General features: G+C 52.2%; 1 protein-coding gene and 1 long non-coding RNA gene across 5 annotated transcripts; one reads left to right on the forward strand and one right to left on the reverse strand.

The window, feature by feature from the left end:
* Positions 1–11,683: 11,683 nt before the first annotated feature.
* Positions 11,684–22,292, reverse strand: TRMT2A (tRNA methyltransferase 2 homolog A). 3 transcript variants are annotated; one of them, XM_031949005.1, is made up of 12 exons: positions 22,212–22,292; positions 20,893–21,562; positions 18,644–18,752; positions 18,116–18,297; positions 17,806–17,920; positions 16,583–16,698; positions 16,341–16,452; positions 13,758–13,880; positions 13,581–13,656; positions 13,254–13,370; positions 13,078–13,174; positions 11,684–12,879 (listed from the first exon to the last, which is right to left on the reverse strand). In XM_031949005.1, the coding sequence occupies exons 2-12, from the start codon at positions 21,549–21,551 to the stop codon at positions 12,570–12,572; spliced, it is 2,016 nt and encodes a 671-aa protein (XP_031804865.1). In that variant the 5' UTR covers positions 21,552–21,562; positions 22,212–22,292; the 3' UTR covers positions 11,684–12,569. The 3 variants fall into 3 exon arrangements, with proteins under 3 accessions (XP_031804865.1, XP_031804863.1, XP_031804864.1); XM_031949003.1 differs by lacking the exon at positions 22,212–22,292 and adding an exon at positions 21,977–22,076; XM_031949004.1 differs by lacking the exon at positions 22,212–22,292 and adding an exon at positions 21,914–22,076.
* LOC116420873 lies at positions 21,233–23,616 on the forward strand. 2 transcript variants are annotated; one of them, XR_004231321.1, is made up of 3 exons: positions 21,233–21,354; positions 22,254–22,444; positions 23,498–23,616. It is a non-coding gene; the product is annotated as an uncharacterized LOC116420873 (long non-coding RNA). The 2 variants fall into 2 exon arrangements; XR_004231320.1 differs by having other exon boundaries at positions 22,254–22,409.
* Positions 23,617–24,629: the final 1,013 nt, after the last annotated feature.

Consider the following 24,629-nt stretch of genomic DNA (forward strand, 5'->3'; position numbering starts at 1 on the left):
ATAGAAGGAGAAAACCTGAGGAATCATCTACTGTTATCTGGTGAAGATACAACAAAAGAGAATTAGGTTGTAGGGGTAGAACCAAGAGAGAAGTTCATGAAAACCTAGAAATTATCAAAGAAAATTATTGACATTGTCAATGGCTGAAGGACAATTGAGCCCATTAATGTCAAGTGACAGTCATTGAGGGAGTGCACCTATGGGGGTTCATGAGCAATTAAAAAGAAACCTTCATCCTCTCAGAGTTGCGCCTAAAACCTTAAGAGAAATAGATACTCTGAGCACCCAGTCTGCTGGTATGGACAAGGGTTTGGAAAAGTAATTCCAGAGCATGTGCCAACTAGGCATTGTGATAAAATAAAACAATAAAGAATAATCATACTCAGGGGAGGCAAAATTATAATTCATAACTTTCGGGGTTTCTGTGAAGCAATTGGGGTTTAATGACACAGCTAGTGAATGTTAAATGTCTGATTTGAATTCATCCTGACTCCAGGGCTGGTGCTCTATTCACTGTGCCATCTCGCTGCCCAACTTAATAACTACAGTATGGTAACAAATTATAAAAATAAACTCACCAAAAATTACTGCCATTTATATAGTTAACAAAAACCAGGAAGAAATAGAAAAAGAAATTCCATTTGAAAAAAAAATTACAAAATGCATAAAATATCTAGATGTTTATCAGGACACACTCTATATAAATATGACTAAAAATACTCTTTAAAAGTTAGTAAAGTAAAACTTAAAGCAATTGGAGAGATATACATTCTTTATGATTGTGTTGTGTCTATTTAATAAAAAGTATCTAAGTTAATTGCAAAGTAGGTAAGCAAGATTCAGAAGGTACTAAACATAGTAGCCTAATGCTATAAGAAATGATGAAAGAGATGGTTTCAGAAAAACCTGGAAAGACATCAATTGGTGCAAATGGAAATGAGCAGAATCAGGAGAGCATTGTACATAGTAACAGCAAATTGTGCTATGATCACATACACACAAAACAGTCTGAATGAAAATATAAACCTACTTAAAAAAAAAAAAAACTTTTTTTGGGGGGGCGGGTCTGTTTTCTTTCATAATGTGATTAATATTGAAACATGTTGTAACTTAACATAATGCTCACCTCAATATGTGGAGGAAAGAATTTGGAACTCAATTTCTTTTATTATAGCTTTTTATTATTCAAGTTATATTCATGGGTAATTTTTCAGCATTGACAATTGCAAAACATTTTGTTCCAACTTTTCCCCTCCTTCCCCCCACTCTCTCCCCCAGATGGCAGGTAGATCAATACATGTTAAATATGATATATGTATACATGTCCATACAGTATTTTGCTGCACAAGCAGAATCGAATTTTGAAACAGTGTACAATTAGCCTGTGAAGGAAATAAAAAATGCAGGTGGACAAAAATAGAGGGATTGGGAATTCTATGTAGTGGTTCCTAGTCATCTCCCAAAGTTCTTTCGCTGGTGTAGCTGGTTCTCTTCATTATTGGACAAATGGAATTGATTTGGTTCATCTCATTGTTGAAGAGGGCCACGACCATCAGAATTGATCATCCTACAGTATTGTTGTTGAAGTGTATAATGATCTCCTGGTCCTGCTCATTTCACTCAGCATCAGTTCCTGTCAGTCTCTCCAGGCCTCTCTGAAATACTCCTGCTAGTCGTTTCTTACCCAATAACAATATTCCATAACATTCACATACCACAATTTATTCAGTCATTCTCCAATTGATGGGCATCCTCTCAGTTTCCAGTTTCTGGCCACTACAAACAGGGCTGCCACAAACATTCTTGCCCATGTGGGTCCCTTTCCCTTCTTTAGAATCTCTTTGGGATATAAGCCCAGCAGTAACACTGCTGGATGAAAGGGTGTGCACAGTTTGATAACCTTTTGAGCATAGGAACTCGATTATTTTTAAGTGAATGGTCAAAAATTTTTTTACATGTAATTGGGATATATTTAATGAAATAAATAAAAAAACATATTAAACATAATAGCCTAGTGTTCAATGAGTCCAGAAACACAAATGACAGGGGGAAAGATGCTTTGATTGATATAAAAAAAAAACCCAACCTAAGAAAACTGGGAAGTCATTTAACAGAAAATAGGTGTAGACCCACATTTACACTATGTGTCACAATAAGCTCCAAGAAGAGATCAACTCATTTAAAAAAAACAACTAGAAAATGGAGGAAGCTGCATTTCACATCTGTGGTTAGGTGGAACTTATTTAACTAAACAATGGTGCTCATAAAAGATAAAATAGAAACTTTAAAATTTTTCCACTTCATAATACTTAATTTTTTCTTCAATTCCATGTAAAGATAGTTTTCAACATTCATTTCTATAAGATTTCAAGTTCCAGTTTTTCTCCCCCCTTCCCTCACCTTTCCCTTTCTTAAGACAGCAATCTGATGCAGGTTATGCATGTACAATCATGTTAAACATATTTACCCATTAGTCATGTTGTGAAAGAAGAATCATAATAAAAAGGAAAAACCGCAAGAAAAGAAAAAAAAACAACAACAACAAAAGTGAAAATAGTATGCTTTGATCTGCATTCAGGCTTCATAGTTCTTTCTCTGGATGTGAATAGCATTTTCCTTTATGGATCTTCTGGAATTGTCTTGGGTCATTGCACTGCTGAGAAGAGCTAAGTTTGTCAAAGTTGATCATCAAACAGTGTTGCAGTTACTGTGTACAATGTTTTCCTGGTTCTTTTCATTTCATTCACCATCGATTCATGTAAGTCTCCAGGTTTTTTGAAATCTGCATGCTCATCATTTCTTTACTTTTTTTTTTTTTTTTGCTGAGGCAATTGGGGTTAAATGTCTTGCCCAGGGTCACACAGCCAGGAAGTGTTGTGTCTGAGGCCGGATTTGAACTCGGGTCCTCCTGACTTCAAGGCAGGTGCTCTACCCACTGGGCCACCTCACTGCCCCATCTATCACATTCATACACAACTTGTTCAGTCTTTCCCCAATTGATGGGCATCACCACAAAGTCCCATTCTTTGTCACCACAAAAAGAGCTGCCATGAAAAAATTTTGTACATGTGGGTTCCTTTCCTTTTTAGGATCTCTTTAGGTTACAGACCTAGTACTGGTATTGCTGGATCAAAAGGTTTTTAGTACAGCTTTATAATCCTTTGGGTATAGTTCCAAATTGCTCTTCAAAATGGCTGGATCAGTTCACAACTCCACCAACAATGCATTAGTGTTCCAATTTTCCCACATCGTCTCCAAAATTTATCATTTTTCCTTTATTGTCATATTAGCTAATCTGCTAGGTGTGAGGTGGTACTTGAGAGCTGTTTTGATTCGTATTTCTCTAATCGATAGTGATTTGGAGCATTTTTTCATATGACTATAGATGGCTTTAATTTCTTCATCTAAATAACTTCTATTCATAACCTTTGGTCATTTATCAATTGGGGAATGACTTGTTTTCTTATAAATTTGACTCAGTTCTGTACATGGTTGAGAAATGAAGACTTTATCAAGAAACACTGGCTATAAAAATTGTTTCCATCTGTAAAGGAATGAAACCCTTAAAAGGTGTGCTTGAATCAGACAGCCGAGCACTTAAGGTAAATTACCTATTGGACAATAACTCATCAGCATATGTTTGGAATTTCTCTTCTCTCAGTTAATGCTGGCTCAATATTTGGGGTTAAGGGGTTGTAGGTAAGGATTAGGGGGTGAAGTGAGAGAGGTGAGAAAACTTCAATGGGGCCAAAGGACGGAGAGGAGAAAAGTGTGGAAATTCTGGACTGTAGAATCAAGGAAGGATCCTTGGCAAAACTCCTGGCACTTTTGCCCATCTCCTTCACTTCTCTCCCAAAAACCAAGGATTTTTGCTTATCCTGACTCTGGCTGATCCTGAGGCCTCCAGGGAACTAGCCCAGACTTTACACCCATCTTTCTGCTTTCCTTCAAATCTTGATTGCATTTGCTTTGTTTGGGTTTTTTTTGCTGAGGCAGTTGAGGTTAAGTGACCTGCCTAGGGTCACATAGCTAGAAAGTATTAAGTGTCTGAGAGCAGATTTGAGCTCAGGTCCTCCTGACTTCAAGGCTGCTGCTCTATCCACTGCACTATCTAGCTGCCTCATATGCAAAATTTTTAAGTTCAATGTAATCAAAATTATTCTTTTTGCATTTCATAACTTTTCTGTCTCGTTTGGTTGCAAATTATTCCTTTCTCTACAGATCTCACAGGTAGAAATACCATAAGATTGGTTATGGTATCACCCTTTATGTACCCATTTTGATCTGATCTTGGTGTACTGTATGAGATGATGACCTGTGCCTAATTTGTGCCATAGTATTTCTAGTTTTCCTAGAAGTTTTTGTCTTTGGGTTTATCAAATAGTAGACCACTGTGTCTTCAGAACCTAAACTATTCCAATGGAACACCACTTATTTTTAAGCCAAAAAATTTAGTTTAGATGATTGCTGCTTTGTAACATAGTTTTATATCTGGTATGGCCAGATCACTTTCTTTTGCATTTTTTTCCATTAATTCCCTTGATATTCTTGACCTTTTGTTCTTTCAGATAAATTTTGTCCTTTTTTTCTAGATCTATAAAATATTTTCTGGCATTTTTATAAAACATTGAATAAGTAGGTTAATTTAGGCAGAATTGTCATTTTTATTAATTAGCTCAGCCTACTCATGAACAATTGAGATTTTCCAATATTTTAGTTCTGACTTTGGGTGAAAAGTGAGGTGTAATGTGTTCATATAGTTCTTGGATTTGTCTTGACAGGTAGATTCCCACATATCTTATCTTGTCTAGTTATTTTAAATGGAATTTCTCTATCTCTTGCTGCTGGGCTTGCTTGGTAATATCTAGCAATGATGATGATTTATGTGGGTTTATTTTATATCAAGTATCTTTGCTGAGGTTGTTAAATTATTTCAAGCAGTTTTTTAATTGATTCTCTAACTATAGCATCTTATCTGCAAAAAATGATAGTTTTGTTTCTTCATTATCTGTTCTAAGTCCTTCAATTTTTTCTTTGTTTGTGGGAGCGTGTGTGTGTGTGTGTGTGTGTGTGTCTGTGTGTGTGTGGCAATTGAGATTAAATAACTTGCCCAGAGTAACTCACCTAGTAAGGGTTAAGTGTCTGAGATTGGATTTGAAATCAGGTCTTCCAAAACGAGGCATTGACCCACACCTAACACTACATTCCAAGATAAGGTTGAAATGTGGTCATGATTTAGACAAAAAAAGTGATATTATAAGCAAATTAGCAAAACATAGGATAGTTTACCTCTCAGATCTGTAGAAAAAGGAAGGAATTTGTGTCCAAAGAAGAACTGGAACTCATAATAGAACACCAATTAGATAATTTTGATTATATTAAGCTAAAAAGTTTTTGTACAAACAAAACTAATGTAGACAAGATTAGAAAGGAAGCAATAAATTGGGAAATCATTTTTACATTTACCGGTTCTGATAAAAGCCTTATTTCTAAAATATAGAGAGAATTGACTTAAATTTATAAGAATTCAAGCCATTTTCCAAATTGATAAATGGTCAAAGGATATGAACAGAATTTTCAAGTGAAGAAATTAAAACTGTTTTTAGTCATGTGAGAAGGTGCTCTAAATCACTATTAATCAGAGAAATGCAAATTAAGACAACTCTGAGATACCACTATATACTCTCAGATTGGCTAAGGTGACAGGAAAAGTTAATGATGAATGTTGGAAGAGATGTGGGAAAACTGGGACACTGATACATTGTTAGTGGAGTTGTGAATGTATCCAACCATTCTGGAGAGTGATTTAGAACTATGCTCAAATTATCACACTGCATCCCCTTTGGCCCAGCAGTGTTGCTACTGGGCCTGTATCCCCAAGAGATTTTAAAGGAGGAAAAGGGACCTTTATGTGCAATAATGTTTGGGGCAGCCCTTTTTGTAGTGACCAGAAACTGGGAACTGAGTGACTGCCCATCAATTGGAGAATGGCTGAATAAATTGTGGTATATGAATGTTATGGAATGTTATTGTTCTGTAAGAAATGACCAAAAGGAAGATTTCAGAGAGGCCTGGAGAGACTGACATGAACTGATGTGAGTGAAATGAGCAGGACCAGGAGATCATTATATACTTCAACAACAATACTATATGATGATCAATTCTTTTTTTTTTTTTTTTTTTTTCAACAATTTTTTTTTTTTTTTTTTTTTTTTTTTAAATTTAATAGCCTTTTATTTACAGGATATATACATGGGTAACTTTACAGCATTAACAATTGCCAAACCTCTTGTTCCAATTTTTCACCTCTTACCCCCCCACCCCCTCCCCTAAATGGCAGGATGACCAGTAGATGTTAAATATATTAAAATATAACTTAGATACATAATAAGTATACATGACCAAAACATTATTTTGCTGTACAAAAAGAATCAGACTCTGAATTATTGTACAATTAGCTTGTGAAGGAAATCAAAAATGCAGGTGTGCATAAATATAGGGATTGGGAATTCAATGTAATGGTTTTTAGTCATATGATGATCAATTCTGATGGAAGTGGCCATTTTCAACAATGAGATGATTGATGCCAGTTCCAGTGATTTGTGTCGAAGAGAGCCATCTGCAGAGAGAGGATTGTGGGAATCGAATATGGATCACAACATAACATTCTCACTCTTTTTGTTGAGGTTTGCTTTCATTTTGTTTTTTTTACTCATTTTCTTTTCTTTTTTGATCTGATTTTTCTTGTGCAAGAGAATGGTATAAATATGTTTACACATATTGGATTTAACATATTTTAACATGTATAATATATATTGGATTGTTTGCCATCTAGGGGAGGGAGGAGGGGAAGGACGAGAAAATCTGAAACACAAGGCTATGCAAGGGTCAATGTTGAAAAATTATACATATATATGTTTTGAAAATAAAGTTTTCAAAAAAATAAAATTTAAAAATTAAAAAAAAAAAAAAAAAAAGAAATCAGGTCTTCCTAACTTTAGGGCCTATGTTGTATCCAATGCTCTAATTTCTTTTTTTTTTCTCTTATTAAAGCTAACATTTCTAGTACAATGTTAAATAATAGTGGTGATATTGGACATCTTTGCTTCACTCCTAATCTTATGGGAAATGCTTCTTGCTCATCCCTATTACATATAATTCTTGCTGCTGGTTTTAGATAAGTATTGCTTATCATTTTAAGGAAAACTCCATTTATCCCTATGCTGTTTAGGATTTTTTAATAGGGATAGGTGCTATATTTTGTCAAAAGCTTTTTTGCATCTAGAGATATTATCTAGAGATAATATAATTTCTGTTAGTTTTGTTATTGATATGGTCAGTTATGTTGATAATTTTCCTAATATTGAACCAGTCCTGAATTCCTAGTATAAATCCCACTGGTCATAGTGTATTGTCCTTGTGATAAACTGCTGTAATCGCTTTGTTTAATATTTCATTAAATATTTTTTGCAGAAATATCCTTTAGACAAATTGGTCTATAATTTTCTTTCTGTTTCTTGATTTAGGTATTAGCACCATATTTGTGTCGTAAAAGGAATTTGATAGGATTCTTTCTTTGCCTATTTTCCAAATAGTTTATATAGCATTGAGATTAATTGTTCTTTAAATGTGTGGTAGAATTTACTTGTAAATCCATCTGGCCCTGGAGATTTTTTTCCCTTGCAGTTTCTAAGTCCTTTTTAATCCTGACAGTGGCTTCTTACTATTTGAATTGTTTCTTTCTGGGGGATTATAATATTTTCTCCTTGATGTGATAATTCTGGAATTTGGCTACAATATTCCTTGAAGTTTTCATTTTAAGTGTTCTTTCAGGATATGTTCAACAGATTCTTTCAGTTATTATTTTACTTTATGGTTCTAGGGTCTCAGGGAAATTTTCCCTGACAATTTCTTGGAAGATGCTATCCAGGCTTTTATTTTTATAATGGCTTTCAGGTAATCTAAAATTCTTAAATGATCTCTTCTGGATCTATTTTCCAGGTAAGTCGTTTTTCTAGCAATGTATTTTACTTTTTTTTTTTTCTGAGGCAATTGGGGTTAAATAACTTGCCCAGGGTCACACAGATTAGGAAGTTTTAAGTGTCTGAGGCCAGATTTGAACTCAGGTCCTCTTAACTTCAGGGCTGGTGCTCTATCCACTGCATCACCTAGCTGCTCCTACATTTTTTTTTTCCATTCTTTTGAAGTCTTTTGGATTAATTCTTGATGTCTCATAGAATCATTAATGTCCATTTGCCAATTATAATTTTTAGGGAATTATTTTCTTCAGTTAGCTTCCGTATCTCCTTTTCCACTTGGTTAATTCTGCTTTTTTTTTCTTTTTTCCCATTTGGCTAATTGTATTTTTAAGGCATTGTTTTTAGTCACATTTTGTCCTTTTTTCAAGTTGTTGACATTTTTGCATTACCCTCATTTTTTTCCTTAAATTTTTTTTTTTATCTCTTATTTGGTTTTTTAAATTCTTTTTGAGCTCTTCCCAAAGGCTATTTAGAATTGAGACCAATTTTTATCCCCCTTTGAGGTTTTGCAAGTAACCATTTTGACAGTGTTGTTCTCTTCTGAGTTTGTTTTGATCTTTGTTGCCATAGTAACTCTATAGTCAGAGCTTGATTTATATATTTATTGTTAAAGTGGATTTCCTGGCTTTAGAGTTGAGCCCCTCTCCTGGGGCACTGTCCCAGGCTTTTTGGGCTGGGGGTCAGGGGTCGGGTCTCTGGCTTTCTACGCCATGTGCTGGCAGCTTGCCCACTGTGACCCACCCTAGCCATGCCTGTTGTGCCAAGGGTTGGCAGTTTGCCTTCTTTGATGGAGCTAGAAATCCTCGAGCTTCCTGCTGCGTCAGGCCCGAGGGGCCTCCCCTGCTGGTCTGTACTATGGAAAAGGGCCTCCTGCTGGCTTGCCCAGACTGAGCTCTCCTTTTACTCCAGCGATGGAGACTTTCCTGAATTCCTAAGGTTACTATAAGTTGGGAAATTGTCTCTCCCCCCCCCCCCCCACTTTGGTAAGTTCTATTGCTCCAGAATCTGTTCAAAGGCTCAATTTAATGTTGCTTTTAATTAAGGGTGACTGAGGAGAGCTCAGACAACTTCCTGGCTTCTCTCCACCAACTTGGATTCACCTTAAAGTTTCAATGAAACCAATTCATTAAATGTTTTTTCGTGAACAAAACTGGGCAGTTTGTGACATAATTCTGGGTCTGGAGTCAGGAAGACATGCATTCAAGTCCAGCTTCAGTTACTTACTGTGAGATAGATCCTGGGCAAGTTCTTTAACCTCTTCCTGCACCCGTATTTCCTTACTATAAAATGAGGATAATAATAGCATCTACCTATCATGGGGATCAAATGAAATTATTTCTAAAGGAACTTAGCACAGTAAGGCACATAGTAAGGGCTTAATAAATGCTTATTTCCTTCCTCCTTTACCACTCTCCCCTTCAATGTAGCTAGGATAAGAAAAGGAATTCATTAAAGACTGGGAGATTTTTTTTTCCCAATAAACATTCTTAAGGAATTGATCTGCCTTTACCAGATCTCAAACTGTACTATAAAGTTGTAATTATCAAAACAACGTGATACTAGCTAGGAAATAGAGTGGTGGATCAGTGGAATAGATTAGGTACACATTACATTATGGTAAAATAACTATAATAGTAAATTAGTATAGTATAGTATAGTATATATACTATATATATATTATATAATATATAATAATATATATAATACTATACTATATAATAGTATAGTAAAATAACTATAGTAAATAACTATAGCATGATAGCCCCCAAATCCAAGCTTTTGGAACAACAACAACAAAAATCAGTATTTGACAAAGACTGCTGGGAAAACTAGAAAACACTATGGCAGAAGCTAATTTACACACCAACATTTCACACTATGTACCAAGGATAAGATCAAAATGGGTACATGATTTACACGTAAAGGGGAATAGCATAAGCAAATTAGGGAAGCAAAGAATGGTTTTGTGAGATCTATGAATAAGGGAAGAATTTAAGGCCAAAAAAATATAGAGAACATTGCAAGATGTAAAATATATGGTTTCACCTAAAATTAAAGTTTTTGCACAAACAAAACCAATAGAATCAAAATTAGAAGCATAAAATGGGGGAAACATTCTGTTGTTTTAATAGTATTTTGTTTTTCCAAACATCTAAAGATTATTTTCAACATGAATTTTTCTAAAGCTTTTCTGTTCCAAATTTTTATACTTCCCCCCTTACCTCCTCCCCCTCCCCCACCCAAATAGCAAGAATCTGATACAGGTTAAACACGTGCAGTTCTTTTAAACATACTCTCACATTTGCCATATTGCGCAAAAAAAAAATCAATCAATCAATCAAAAGGGGAAAAACATGAGGAAAGGAAAAAAAACTAAGCAAAAAAAATTAAAAAAAAAAAAAAGGTAAAATATTATGCTTTGATCCACATTCAGCATTCCCACTTCTCTGGATACAGATGGCATTCTTCATCCCAAGTGTATCGGAACTGCCTTCATCATCTCACTGTTGAGAAGAGCAACGTCCATCAGAATTAATCACCACGTAATCTTGCGGCTGCCATGTAGCATCGATGATCTCTTGGCTCTACTCAATTTAGCATGAGTTCCTTTAAGTCTCTCCAGGCCTCTGAAATCATCCTGCTGGTCGTCTCTTGTGGAATCATGTTTGCTAACATTCATACGCCATCACTTATTCGGCCATTCTCCAATTGACAGGTGTCCAAAGTTCCAGGTCCTCGCCCCTACAAACATTAGTTTCAATTGCTTTCCACATTGGTTCATTTCAGAAATCCACCAAAAATGCATTCGTGTCCCAGGGGAAAAATTTTTGTAACAAGAATCTCGGAGAAAAGCCTTTATTTCTCAAATCTATAGAAAAGTCAAATTTATAAAGAATACTTTCCATTTGATAAGTGGTCAAATGGTGCCGTTTTCCAATTTTTAGGTGAAGAAATCGGTTATCTATTGTCATGTGAAAAAATACTCTAAAATCACTATTGAGGAAATGCAAATTCAACCTCGATCAGATTGGCTAATAGCAGAAAGAGGAAACATGGTCAGCGGAGGATGGGATGTGGGAAAACGGCACCGTCCATGGTGAACTAGTTCTGGAGGGTTTGGGACTCTGCTGACAGCTCCCCAAATCCGGGTCTATCCTTTGCTCCAGAAATGGCGTGGCCAGGTCTGATTCCCAGAGAAAGACACTTAAACCAAAGACCCAAACGTGCGTGGGGAGAAAGGGCTCGTTTGCCCCAAAATACTGTAAAAACCGATTTGTACAAAAATGGGGTGGCTCTTCTCGTGCGCCTGAGAACCGGGGATGCCGGAAAGGTATTTGGGGATGGCTGAAGAGCCGGGGAGCTCATCGTGCTCCAAGAGGCGACAGGCAGGATGACTTCAGGAAACCCTGCAGACTCGGACGGATCGGGGTTGAGTGGCCAGAACCCAAACCCCGGACCCGGCACAAAGACCAAGAGGGAGGAGCTTCTCAGCGAGACCACGGCGGAGGGCTGACTAAGAGGACGTTGGCCTCGGAGAACGGTCCGATCCAAGCAGGCTTAGGCTCTTTCGTGCAGCTCCTATCATGGTAACCTGCCTGGCCCGTTGTCTTGGGGAGGGAAGGAGACAACTTGGAACACGAAACTTCAAAAAACCTTAAAGTCCTTTTAATATGTCACTGGGCAAACCGAACATATACAGACACATACATCACACGCGTGGATTTGGAGGCGTGCGCGCGCCTGTGGATACATAATAGGAGACACTCCAAAGTTGGCCAAAGGAAGCCGAGGTCCCTTCTGGAAATCCCCAGGACAAAGGCTGTTTGACACGTCGAGGTTGGAGCTCAAGGTGCCTTGGGACGGGAGGTCACATATCGGGGAGTGCTCAGCTGGGCCCTGGGGCCTCTGTGGGAGCCTTTCGGGGTAACCCTGCTCTGTGGCCGGGCTTGGCTCCAGGCAGACCTCTGGGTCCCCCAGCAATAGGACGGCCTCCCGGGGGCCGGGGCCCCTGACCCAGATGGGTGGAAGCCCCTGTCTCAGCTCCCTCCTGGGGAGCACAATGGGGGGATGTGGAAGGGAGCAGGAGCAGGAGGGCCCCGGGATGGACGACCCCTCTGTGAGCAGCCAGCCTGGGGCTGACCTCTGGATGACGGGCCCGGAGAGTGGTCAGAGGGCAAAGCCTGCTCACCCCGGTGCCAGGAGGGCCCCAGAGGTGGCTCAGCCCGGGAGGGCGCAACATTGGGCCCCAGCAGGGAGCTCTGGAGTCGCAGGCACTTGGGCAGGAGGTGCCCCCCCCACGAGGGCTGCATCTGAAAACCGGCTCCAGGGCGGGGCTGCCCTGGCCAGTCACAGGGGTAGGGGGGGAGTGGGTGCCGGCTGCTTTTGGGGGGGCCGAGGAGCCGAACCACACCCGACGGCATTAACTCCAAAACCATTTATTTCAGGGGCTCTGCCGGGTGACTGCCGCGCCCCCCCGGGCAGGAGACTTCTGGGCCCTGGGGGCTGGGGGGGGCCCTGGTGGAGAGTCTGCTAGGAAACTAAAGCTGTTGTGGGGAGGGGGCTTGGGCTTCTGGGCTGGTCGCTGGGGGGAGTCTGCGAAGCGTCCGGATGGTGCTCTGCGTGGGCCCCCCCAGCCGTGGGCGGGGGCGCACTCTCTTGGGAGCAGTCCCCTGCGGCAGCTGACGAGGAGCTATTGGGGGGCTCCCCCTTGGGGTGCTCCACCCTCTCGAACAAAATCAGCATCTCGCAGTGCAGGGTCTGGGGGAACAGGTCCACGGCCACAGCCCGCACCGGGCGGAAGGGGGAACCCCTCACCCTGTTGGAGGGCGCTCGGCAAAGGCTGGGGAGAGGAGAGCGGTGTCAGTCTCCCTGTGCCCACTCGGGAGCCCCTGGCCCCGCCCCGCTCCCTTATAGAGGCCCGGTTGAGCCCCTGATCGCTGAGGGAGGGAGGGGGGATGGGTGGAGAGGCCAAAGGGGCTCAGGCAGTGAGGGGCTCCCCCCACCCCCGGGCCCATCCAAGGTGGCGAGCAGGACTCACTCTACAAAGTTGCCCATGGCCGCCCGCGGGTTGCAGGACACGTAGAGCAGCTTCTTCAGGTGCTCAGCTCTCCGGATGGCCAGGATGACTTTGGAGTCTGTTCAGAGGGGCAGAGTCAGAAGAGGTCCGGGCCGGTCCATGGCCTCCCCCCCCACCCCCCCAGCCCGGTCACTCACGCAGGCCTGCTCGGGGCGGGTCCAGGATGGCCGTCAGCTGCTGGGAGGCCAGGGAGGTGATGAGGGAGGGCACCAGGTCCTCAGCTTTGCCGCAGTGGAACTCAATGTTGTCCAGGGCTGCGGGGGCAGAGCCCACGTCAGGCCCCCTGTCCCGGCCCCCCCGAGGGTCCCCGGCTCTGCGGGCCCTCAGAGGGGGCAGCCCCGGGGCCCCGACCTCCTTCTGGCCGAAGCTGCCTGGGACCTACGACCCTGTGGGCCCCCGCCCCACCCCTGCCCACCCAGGGCCTGCTTTGCCTCCTTCCCCCCCGGGCTCTGGGCCTGACCCACCATTGATCTTGGCATTCACCCGGGCGTCTTCCACAGCTTCCTGGCACAGCTCGATGCCGATCACCTTCTTCACCTTCTGCGAGGGGGACGAGAGGGCTCAGGACCCGCTTCCGGCCGGGGCCCCACAGGCAGCGTGGGCAGAGCCAGGGCTGGAACCACCCCCCCTCGGGCACTCACCCGGGCCAGGGAGAGGCCGATGGTCCCGGTCCCGCAGCACACGTCCAGCACCGTGCTCTCCTTGTCCAGCTGGGCCCAGTCCTGGATGGTGTTGTACAGGACCTCGGCGGCCGGCGTGTTCACCTGCAGCCACAGCAGGGTGAGTCTCCCTGGGGCAGAGCCCGAGACTGTTCCCCCCCCCCGTGGCCCCCGCAGCCTCCATGGGACCCCCCGGAGAGCCGGCCAGGCCGCCCGCAGCCCCCTCGCCGCTGAGGCCCCCAGGGCCGAGATCCAAGACCAAGATCCAAAGCTGCCCTCAATGACTAACCCTAACCCCATTGGCCACAGTCAGGAAGCACTTATTAAGCGCCGGTAGCGCAAAGAGCCGTCCCTGCCCCCCAGAAACTGGCAAAGGACGGGCCAGGACCCCTGGGTTTCAGACTTGGTCCCCCGGCCCGAGGGCGCGCTCCTAAGGAGATCAGCCGGCAGCCGCTCACAGCCCAGACACAGACGGGAACGAGCCTCTCTCTGGCTCCCCCACTTCCGTGGGGGCCCCTCCCCCTCCCCCTCCCCCTCCCCAGGGGTCATCCCAGGCTCCCCACCCTCTCTCACCCCCCTTGCCCACTGTCCCTGAGATCAGCCCCCGATGCAGACCCTCGCCCTCCCTCCCCCAGCCAGACCTTCCCCAAGCTCTGTCCCACCAGGTCTCCCCCCTGCTCCCCCCCCCCCCCTCGCCCGCTCAGTCTGCTGGCCTGACTGGCTCCTTGCTAGGTGAGTGCCCCCTTGTGGCTGCCGGCGGTTCTCCCCCTTTGGCAGGAAGATGCAGCACCAGTCTGACAACCCGGGGGGGGGGGGGGGGGTTCTTCAGGTACGACCCCGGCCTGGCTCTGCTTGGGCTTTGCCCCGTCCTCAGCGCCCTGGGCCGTTCTCTCTCCCGACTCCCTGACACAGGGTCCGACTCCTTTTTCTTCCTGTGGTTTTCAGGCAGTTCATTGACTTAAACACCGTCTCCTGGGTTGTCCCCGGCCGAGGTCCGTGAGTTTCTGTTCCATTTTCGGGCTTTTCACTTGTAATGGGCATTTTTAGTTTCCTCGCGGACCCGTCGTTCTCCGTCTGAGCGACTTTGGTCGGGGGGGACTTGGGGACTGCGCCCCCCCCCTGCCCTTCCCTCACTTGTGCCCTCGCTGCTCCTCGGGACTCGGGCGGGCCTGGCGGGGTCGGTGACCTCCGGGGAGCTGGGTCAGACTCAGTCCGGGGCCGCCCGGTGCAGCCTCAGACTCCCAGCAGGGCCTGAGCTGCGAGTCCCTGAACATCCCCATTCGCCTCCGTTTCCTCCATCACAAAACGGGGACAAAGCAGGGCCCGGGGGCCCCAGGGGGGTCCTGAGTGTTAAGCGGGGAAACCTTCTCCGCGCTCCTGGCCCCGGACCTGGCACGGCGGGCGCTGACGGCCGCGGGCGCTCCTCCTGCCCGCTCCTGCCCCTCCCCCTTTGAAGTTCTGCCCATCCCCCTCCATTAAAAAAAAACCTGGCTCAGGCACCGGCAGGAACAAGAACTTGCACAGACCGAGGAGGACCCGGGGCTCTCCCTGCCCCAAGCCAGGCCTCCTGGGCCGCCGCGTCCCCTAAGCTGGTTCTGGTGCGGGCTGGGAGCCGCAGGGCCTCAGGGGCCCCTCTGGGCCTTACCTCTCCCTGTCTCTCCCCCAGCTCTGCAGGCCGAGGGGGTGACGGGAAGGACCCTCCCCAAAGCCAGCTGCAGGAGGTGACCCACTTCTTGTCCGGCACTCCGAGAGCGGCCCCTGCGTCCCTAACCATCCCTGCCGGAGGTCACGGGGGCAAAGCCATCCCTGCCGGAGGTCATGGGGGTAAAGCCGTCCCTGCCGGAGGTCATGGGGGCAAAGTCGTCCCTGCTGGAGGTCACGGGGGCAAAGGGCAGGCGCAGAGAGTGGGGCCAGAGGCTGGGGTCCCCCAAATCCCTTCCACTCTCCAAGCTACACTTCGCTGCCCCGTCCGCCTCACGGTCTGTCGCGGGGAAAGTCATTGGGAGTCGTTCCTGTTTGGGGCTCCAACCTGAGACGGCAGCGAGGTTACTGGCTCCCAAATGGCGAGTCAGGCGCCCGTGGCTCAGAGCGCCGCCCGCCCTTCTTGGTCACACATGGGGGGACCCCGAGGGCCGTGGTCAGAGCCCCAGACAAACGGGGGCTCCATGCTGGCCGAGCCGGCCTTCAAAGCGGGCTCTGCTCCCAGGGATGCTGATGGCGAAGGCCTCGGGGCCGAAACATCCGAGAAAACCAGGGCTGCCCATGGGCCCGGCTCGGGCCCAGGTGTCCCTATGGACGCCCCCATCCTGGTCACATCAGAAGGGACTCGAGGGTCCTTCCGGCTCTCACCGTTCTGTGTCCCCTACAACCAGGGCCAGGGACCCTCTGTCCCCCCAAGGCCCACGTTCCCGAGGGCTGCACCCCTCCCAGCTTCCCTCAGCCCCAGCACTTTGAGAAGGCTCCCTCGAGGTTCCTCGGAGCCTCCCCCGCCCCGGCCTCCTTCTGTTCCCTCAGCGCGGAGCCCGACACACACAGCAGGCGCTCCATAAATGCGCGCCCACATACCTGGAAAAACGCGTGAGGGGAAATGCGGAACTTGAGCCCCAGCAGCTCCTCGTGGATGTACTTGTCCCCGGCCACGTGCTCTAGGGGCAGGTCCTCCCGGTTGGGGGACTTTCTGAGGGCAGACAAGAGGAAGGCGCCTGCAGCGGGGGCAGGGTGCGGTGGGCCCAGGGGGTGTGTGTGTACCTGAGGGCTCCCCCTCCGCCCCCCCCCCCCCCCCCCCCCCCCGGGCCCAGGGAGCTTACCTCTGCCCCTCCTCCACAAAGTAGAGCGAGGTCACTGCTCCGAGCTGGCCGGGCTCTGCCATGAAGTGCTGACCCAGGGAGGCCTTCAGCTGCGCCAGCTCTTCCTGACTGAGTTTCTACGGGGGCCAAGAGACAAGGAGCCCCTGAGGAGGGACACTCGGGCCCCCGGGGGCACGGAAGCCCTGGGAGGCCGGGGACTGCTGAGCCCGCCCGAGGCCTCGGCCGGGGAAGCAGGCCAGAGTCGGGGGCTGGGCCCATGACCGCCGCTGCCTGAGTTGCAGCTTCCCCCAGCCCTCCCCTCCCCGCGGGGGTCCCGGGGCTCTGCCTGGGCTGGCGGCCATCGGGGCTCCTGGCCCGGGGCCCCCTCTTGGACACGCCCCTTCTCTCCCGACCTTCACCCCTCCGCTCCCTCGGGGCCGCCATGGGAACTCTCCCCTTGTCCTCTTGTCCCTCAGGCCTCCCCGAGCTCCGCTGCCCCTGGGCTCGGCCTTCGAAGCCTCCCTACGCCCCCCCCCTCCCTCCCCACTGCTCGGCTCCGGGCTCCTCCCCCTCCACACTGACCCCTGACCTCCCGGCTCCGGTCAGGCCCCAGCAGCGATCCCAGCGCCCTCAGGAGGCCCTTCCCCCTGTTCTGCTGGTCCCAGAGGGGCCTTGTCTGCCCCAGGCTGCTCGAGGGCAGCCCAGGGCTTGGTCCGGCCCCTGGTCCCAGGGGCACTTAACCAACGGCCAGACGGACAAGCCGGGACCCGACTCCGTGTCCGCAGGACCTTGACGTGCAACGGCCCCCGTGAGAGCCAGGCCCCGGCCCTGGCAGGTGGGCCCCCACCCCCACGTGCTGATCTGGCCCTGAGCCACCACAGAAGGCCCGGCTCTTTGGGCTGAGTCCTCTTGGCTCCCCCCCCTCCCCCAAGCACGCCAGGGGGGCTGGGCCCTTCCCCCTGCCTCCAGTTCTTCCTCCGGGGCCAGACCCAGACCCAGACCCAGAATCCCCCCCCCCCCCCAGATCTGAGGCCTGCCCCTCACACCTCGGGTTCTGCTTCCATCAGGGGAAGGGGGGAAAGGCGGAGGCCTTGGGCCTCCACTCGCCCCGAGAACAAGGGCGGCTCCTGGCAGGACCACAGAACATTCCCCGCCCTGCACAGAGACGGAGCCCCGAGGGGCCCGGGCTGGGGGCCCCGAGGGCGCCTCGGAAGGCGGTGGAACCCCCAGGAGGCTGTGGCTACCTGGGGGTGGAAGTAGATGATCACCATGACCTCGCCGCTCCTGCTGGTGCGCACCGTGAGCTGCCGCCAGTGCCCCTCATACGTCTCTGGGCTGTACACGGAGTACGGGGTCGACCTGCAGAGCGCTGCCCCGTCAGTGTCCCCGCGGACCCGCCCGTCCTGGTAAAGCCCCCCAGCCAGGGGCCACGGACCCCGAGAAAAGCCCAGACCGGCAGCAAAGCCGGGCCCGGGCTGGGGGTGGGCCCAGGTCCCTCGAGGACCCCCCCCGGTTCTCCCTGTCCCCCCAACACGGACCCCCAGCCCCACCCACCGAATGTACTCCTGGAAAGCCCGGACCACGTGCTTGGTGCCTGCCGGGATGTGGACGGTGTCGAAGGGCTCCACCACCGCGCACGTGCCGCCCTTGTACTTGCCCAGGCGGCAGCCCACCGTCTTGTCCTCCTGGTTCACGCCGGTGCCGATCAGAAACTCGCACTTGTTGCGGTACTCCGTCTGTGCAGAGAGGGGGCGCTGGCCACGCTCTGCTTCCCTCGCTGCCTCGGCGGGACCCGCCCCAAGACCCTGAGACCCCCCCTCCCCACCCAGGCCCGTCAGGGGCGTGGGGAGCTTCGGTGGCCAACCAAGCTTCAGGAAAAAGTTACACGTACATGTAAATACACCCCCCTCCCCCTCCGCCCCCAGGAGCCCGCCATCCTGGCGTCCCCGCCCTCTCAGAGGGGACCGGGGAGAGGGAGAAGCCCCCGAGAACATCCCCGGCAGGGCTGAGGGGCCGGCCCGGGCCCCCTCCCCCACCCCGGGCCTCAGGGGGCGCAGGAGCAGAGCAGGCCCGGGGCCTCACCTGCAGTGGGGACGCCTTGATGCCTTCCAGGGGGCAGCAGATCCTGTTGAATTTCTGCTTCTGCACAAAGAGCCAGGGCAGCAGCGTGCGGTTGTTGTTGCCGATCTCCCTGCAAGAGAGCGGCCGAGGGAATGCTCGGGCTGGACGGCACAGGAGGGCAAGGCCCCCGGGCTGGAGGGCACCCAGTCTCTCCTCCCCCGCCCCGGCCCAGCCCGACCCGAGGGAGGAGTAAGCAGAGAAGGGCCCAGAGCTGCCCAGGGCCGGGACCCAGGCCCCTCTCACTGGCCTCGGCAGGAGATGACGGGCCCACCACCCAGAGGCCCTTCCACACAGCCGGAGGCCAGCGCCCTGACTTGGCAACAGATCCTTTGGGGACTGTGTTCAAATCCTGCTTGTAAGCAGGGCCAGGGACCTCAGTGAGCCTCAATTTCCTCATCTGTAAAATGAGACTGACATTGGTCACCGTAGTGACCTTAAAAACACAAGATATTTTACAAACCCACGTGAGTCTGTCCTTATTTTAACTTGCCTACCCAACAATCCCTGACTAGTTCCGCCTCGACCTCCAAGGAGCCAATCCGACGAGCTGGCCCGCTGCCGCTCGCACTCAGCTCCCGCCTCCAGGCCTTTGCAGAGGCTGGGACCTCCCAGAAGCCTTGTTCCTGTTCCCCAAAGTAGTGCAGGCTCTCCCCTCCCCCTCCGGCTAGCATTGCCTGCCAGCGGCTGGGCTGGTGCCCGCTACCACTGGCCATCCCATGGTCCTCTTCTGTCCTGTGACAGCCTCGATTCAGGCCTGAGGCAGGACCAGGGTGGGGACTCTACCTGAACAAAGGTCTGGAGTCACAGGTGCCAGAAAGAGAAGAGACTTGCCTTTCCAATAGGGAAACTGAGGGCCCAGAAAGGGCAGGGACCCCGGCTGACCAGGGGAGCGTCTGAGCGGCTGAAGCACAGGCCCGGGAGCCGCACGCGCGCGCACACACACTCACACTCACACACACGGAGCCAGGCGGCCTCCCTCCAGCCAAGGGCTCACACGGTTGTTGAGTGAGCGGCGGGGAGCTGCCCAAGGTTGTTCTGCCTCCCCTCTGGAGCCCCAGCACTTCCCATCCTGTGGGTCAGTCCTGGAGGAGGGTACTTAGCTATTCCTTTAAAGACTGGGAAATCCTTTCTGGAGTCATTGCTCCTTCCAAGCCCTGAGGGGACTGCTTCTTATTTATCGTGGCCCTTTTACAGATGAGGAAACTGAGGTTTTGTCTAGGGTCCTGCTCAGCAAACGAACAAGGCAGGACCTTGGTGGCCTCCAGATGGTCCCTTCCTGCATCACAGAATTATCTTTGGAAAAGATTTCTGGGCTATATCAGAGGGAGGCTGGGACTGCTGCCCCGGGGACGGTCTGCTGGCCACAGGGACCACCTGGGTGCCCTTCCAGCTTAATGGGGGGCCATAACTGAATGGGAGCCGGGCAGCTGGGACACAATCTGGGGTGAAAGGGAGAGACAAAGAACTCAGGGGGGGGTAGCGAGCCTGTGCTGGGCTTGGCCTGGCCTGGGCAGCTCATCTTCCTGCTGTACCCCCCCCCCCCAAGGACTTACTTGGCCACTCTGTGTAAGACCTGACCCTGAGCAGGGTCCCCCCTTCACTTAGTCAGTTTCTGCAGGACCTGTCCCTCTGCGGTGCCCTTCCCACTCACTTGGTCAGTTTCTACAAGATCTATCCTCTCACTCACTTGGTCAGTTTCTGCAGGACCCACCCCCCAGTCACTTGGTCAGTTTCTGCAGGACCCGCCCCCCAGTCCCTTGGTCAGTTTCTACAAGACCTATCCTCTCACTCACTTGGTCAGTTTCAGCAGGACCCGCCCCCCAGTCACTTGGTCAGTTTCTGCAGGACCCGCCCCCCAGTCCCTTGGTCAGTTTCTACAAGACCTATCCTCTCCTCCTTGGTCAGTTTCTGCAGGACCGCCCCCCAGTCCTTGGTCGGTTTCTGCAGGGACCCCCCCAATCCTTGGTCAGTTTCTACAAGACCTATCCTCTCACTCACTTGGTCAGTTTCTGCAGGACCCGCCCCCCAGTCACTTGGTCAGTTTCTGCAGGACCCGCCCCCCAGTCCCTTGGTCAGTTTCTACAAGACCTATCCTCTCACTCACTTGGTCAGTTTCTGCAGGACCCGCCCCCCAGTCACTTGGTCAGTTTCTGCAGGACCCGCCCCCCAGTCCCTTGGTCAGTTTCTACAAGACCTATCCTCTCACTCACTTGGTCAGTTTCAGCAGGACCTGCTCGCACTCGCGCTGCTTCTGCGCCAGCTGCTCCTCGTAGGGCACGCTCCACAGCGGGGTCACCACGTCAGCGATCTGCTTGGCGCTGGGCGGCTGGGCGGGAGCCCCGGGAGGGGCGTGCGGAGCGCGTTTGGGCTCAGCCGGGCCACCGTCGTCGGCCTCGGCCTCGGCCTCGCGCTTCCTCTTCTTGGCCAGGGGGTCAGCCTTGGGCTTGGCCAGGCGCAGGCTGAGGTTGCGGCCCTTCCAGCGGGCCCCGTGTAGCACCTTGAGGGCCTTGTCGCGCTCCTCCTCGCTCTTAAAGGTCACGAAGGCGAACGTCTGCTTGCCGAAGAGCTTGGTCTTGTGGGGCTGCAGGCCGTACTTGGCCAGGAACTTCTTGACGTCGTTGAAGCCCACGTAGCGCGGCACGTTCTGGATCTCCACCTTGTAGATCTCAGAGGTGAACAGGTCGTCCTTGATGTAGCCATACAGGCCGGCCGCACCCCCCTCCGAGGTGTCCTCGGGGGTCCCCTCAAGAGTGTCTTCGGGAGTCCCCTCGGGGGTGTCCTCCGGGGTCCCCGCGGCCTCCTCCGGCATCTCCTCCCCCGCGGGCTGCCCAGGAGAGTCTAGGCTGGTGGCCCCTGCTGGCTCTGCCATAATCCCCACCTCTGCAGGGAGAAAAGCGGCGGTGTCACGGGGGTGCCCCCAACCCGGCGGCTGTGGTGACAGACCCCGGCCCGCCCTCTCTAGAAGGCCCCTGCAGAGAGCCCAGAGGGGGGCAGATCCCCAGGATGGGACTCCGAGGACCAGGGTGGGGAGTAGGGGAGAGGGGCACCGGGGGCCGCTCAGCTCGCAGAGGGTGATCACGTGGGTAGGATGGGATGCAGAAATAGTCCCTGCGGGGCCTGGGGAACCGAGGAAAGACTAAGGATATGGGGGAGGGGGGATACGGCCCCTCCCCTAGGCAGGACAGCTCTCTCCCTCCCCCTGGCGGGAAATGGGAGGCCCGGACCACGCACCCGCTCCGGCCACCACAGTGGGGCTCGAACCCGTGGCCCAGGAAGGTGGCTTTAGACCCTCACCCTTAAGCCGGAACACGCGGCCCCCAGTGCGATCGGGCTACGCCTCCACCGCACACGCGCGCCAGAGCCCAGGCCCCGCGCAGGCGCGCCACGGCTACCATCGCGCCCGCCGCGGGCCACGCCCTCCCGCAGGCCCCGCCCGCCATCGCCACCCCCCCCTTACCCTCTCTCCTCCCGCCTCTCAAACCATTCCCCCAGCCGCTCCATGACGTCATCACGTCCGCCCCCGACGCACCAACCGCCTCCCTGCAGTCCGGGCCTCTTCCCTCTCTCGTAGTGATTCTCCTGGGAAACGGGCCCTCCTCATTGGTCCTCTCTCTCGACGTATTAAAGCCTCCGGACGCGAAAACGGAAGTGGGCGGCCGCTTTCGGCCCGGCCGGAAGTGGGCGCGGCCGTCGCAGTGAACGTCGGGAAGGCGGGAGCTGCGGCCTGGTGGGGACACAAAGCGCCCGGTGGGGCGGAGCGAGGTGTTTCTCGGCGGTCGGGAGCGCGCCCGCGTGCCCGCATCCCGGCGCGCGGCGCTTTGGGCGGGAAGCCGGAGGGGGGCGGAGAGAGCCGGCGGAAGGAGGGGCGGGGCGGGACAATGGCTTGTCCGCCGCCCGCGGCCCCGGCGCCTCAATAAAGTTGCGCTGGTTTTGAATGCGCGGGGGCGGGGGCGTGTTTCCCGCCGCCGCCGGGGTCAAGGGGCCGGGGTCGCGCGCGCGCGCGGGCGGCGGGGCCAAGCCGGGGCGCGGGGAAAGGCCAGCGGAGGGGACGCGCCGGACCGAGCGCCGCCGCACCGGGACCGTCTCCCCGCCGCGGCATGCCCCGCTGATGGCGGCCGCCGCGGTGGGCTTGCGGGCCGGGAGCGGCGGGGGCGGCTCACAGGCCCAGGCCGGGCCGGCCGCGCGGGGCTCACTCGGGCCTCCGCAGGCCGCGGCCGGCGCCGGGGAGCGGGCGGTGGCGGGGTCGGGCCGGGCCGGGCCTGCCCGGGTCCGGGCGCCGCCTGCGGCCCCGGCGCGGGGGCCCGCGGCCCGACGGCCCCCCCGGGGAAAGGCACGTGGGCGGGAGCGGCGGCGACACGTGAGCCGGAGGCGGCCGGGCCTCCGCGGGAGCCGCGGGGCCTCCGCGGGGCCTGGGCCAAGGTCACGCGGGCGCCCCTTTCGTTGGGACCCCGTGGGCCGCGCCCTGCCCAGGTCCGGGGCCCCTCGCGGCTGGGGAGCAGCGGTGGCCCCCCCAGGCCCGCGGGGCGGGGTCGTGTTTCCTGCGGGGCGGTGGTGCCCCCGGACAGACCCGCGGGCCCCCAGCCGCACCCGGGGGCCCTGCCGAGGCCTGGCCTTTCCCCCAGGCCCGCGGCAGGAGGGGCTTGCGGGCCCCACCCTTGAATCCCCCAGCGGTGGCGGGAGCCGGGGGACCCGGGCCCCGGCCGCCCCTCCCAGGGCCCCCCCCCCCGGGCCCCGGGCCCCCCTGCCGCGCCTCCGGAGCCTGGGGGGGGGGCACCGGGGGCCGGGCTCAGCGAACAGGCGGTTCTTGTCTTCCAGGAAGCCCACGAGGAGCACGACACCTCCACCGAGAACGTGGACGACTCTAACCACGATCCACAGTTCGAGCCCATCGTGTCTCTTCCCGAGCAGGAGATCAAGACCCTGGAGGGAGAGGAGGGCTGTTTAAATTGAGGGGGGGGCTGCCACAGGCTGCCCACATGGTGTCTGCCGGTCACGGCGCAAAAGAACGACCGGAATAACCGGGAAGCAAAGGCCGCAAACCTTGTGATCCCCACTCAGTCCCCGGGGTCCTCTCTGGGCCATGTTCCCTTTATCGCACGGACACTAGAATCGGCCTGAACCTCCTCACTGTCCAAACACAGCCTTGCTCCTTGTGTGAAGGATGTTTTCTTGGCCCTGCTCACTTCCCTCCGCATCGGTTCCCGTGAGTCTCTCCGGGCCGCTCTGAAATCCTCCTGCTGGTCGTTCCTTACAGAACAATGATCTCCCTAACGTTCCTGCGCGATAACTCACTCAGCCGTCTTCCCACCGATGTTGCTCAATTTCCAGTTACAAAAAGGGCCGCCACAGATAGTTGTGCAGATGTGGGTCCCTTTCCCTTTAAGATCTTTTTGGGAAATAAGCACAGGAGAAGCCCTTTTCTGGGTCAAAGGATATGGACAGTTTGATGGCCCCGTGGGCCTAGTTCCAAATTCCTCTCCAGACTGGTTGGATCAGTTCGCTACTACCAACAATGCATATGGGTGTCCCAGCTTTCCCCGTTCTCTCCCAATGTTCATCGTTATCCTTTTTTTCCATCTTAGTCAGTCTGAGGGGTCTCTGATGGTCTTAATTTACATTTTTCTGATCGATTGTGATTTAGATTGTTTTTCAGGGACAAAGGATGGTTGTGATTTGATGTTCTTTGGAATGTTTTCTCACATGAGCCTTCTGATAATCTGAGCCCAAATCAAAAAGTGACTTCAGAGGGAGCAATCGCTGAAAGCCGGGGGTGGGATGGGAGTCACTCTTGGATGGAGGCCCTGAGGACACTGGGAGATTGCACGGGAGTTGAGTACAGTATGTGATAGCTAGAAAGGCTGAAAGAACTTTAGATAACTCGGAACGAGGAGGGGAAAGAGGAGATGGAAGTTGGACAGGAATTGGAAAAGGCCAAATGGAGAGCTCC

This window comes from Sarcophilus harrisii, chromosome 1 (assembly GCF_902635505.1).
Source record: "Sarcophilus harrisii chromosome 1, mSarHar1.11, whole genome shotgun sequence".
Lineage (NCBI taxonomy): Eukaryota > Metazoa > Chordata > Mammalia > Dasyuromorphia > Dasyuridae > Sarcophilus > Sarcophilus harrisii.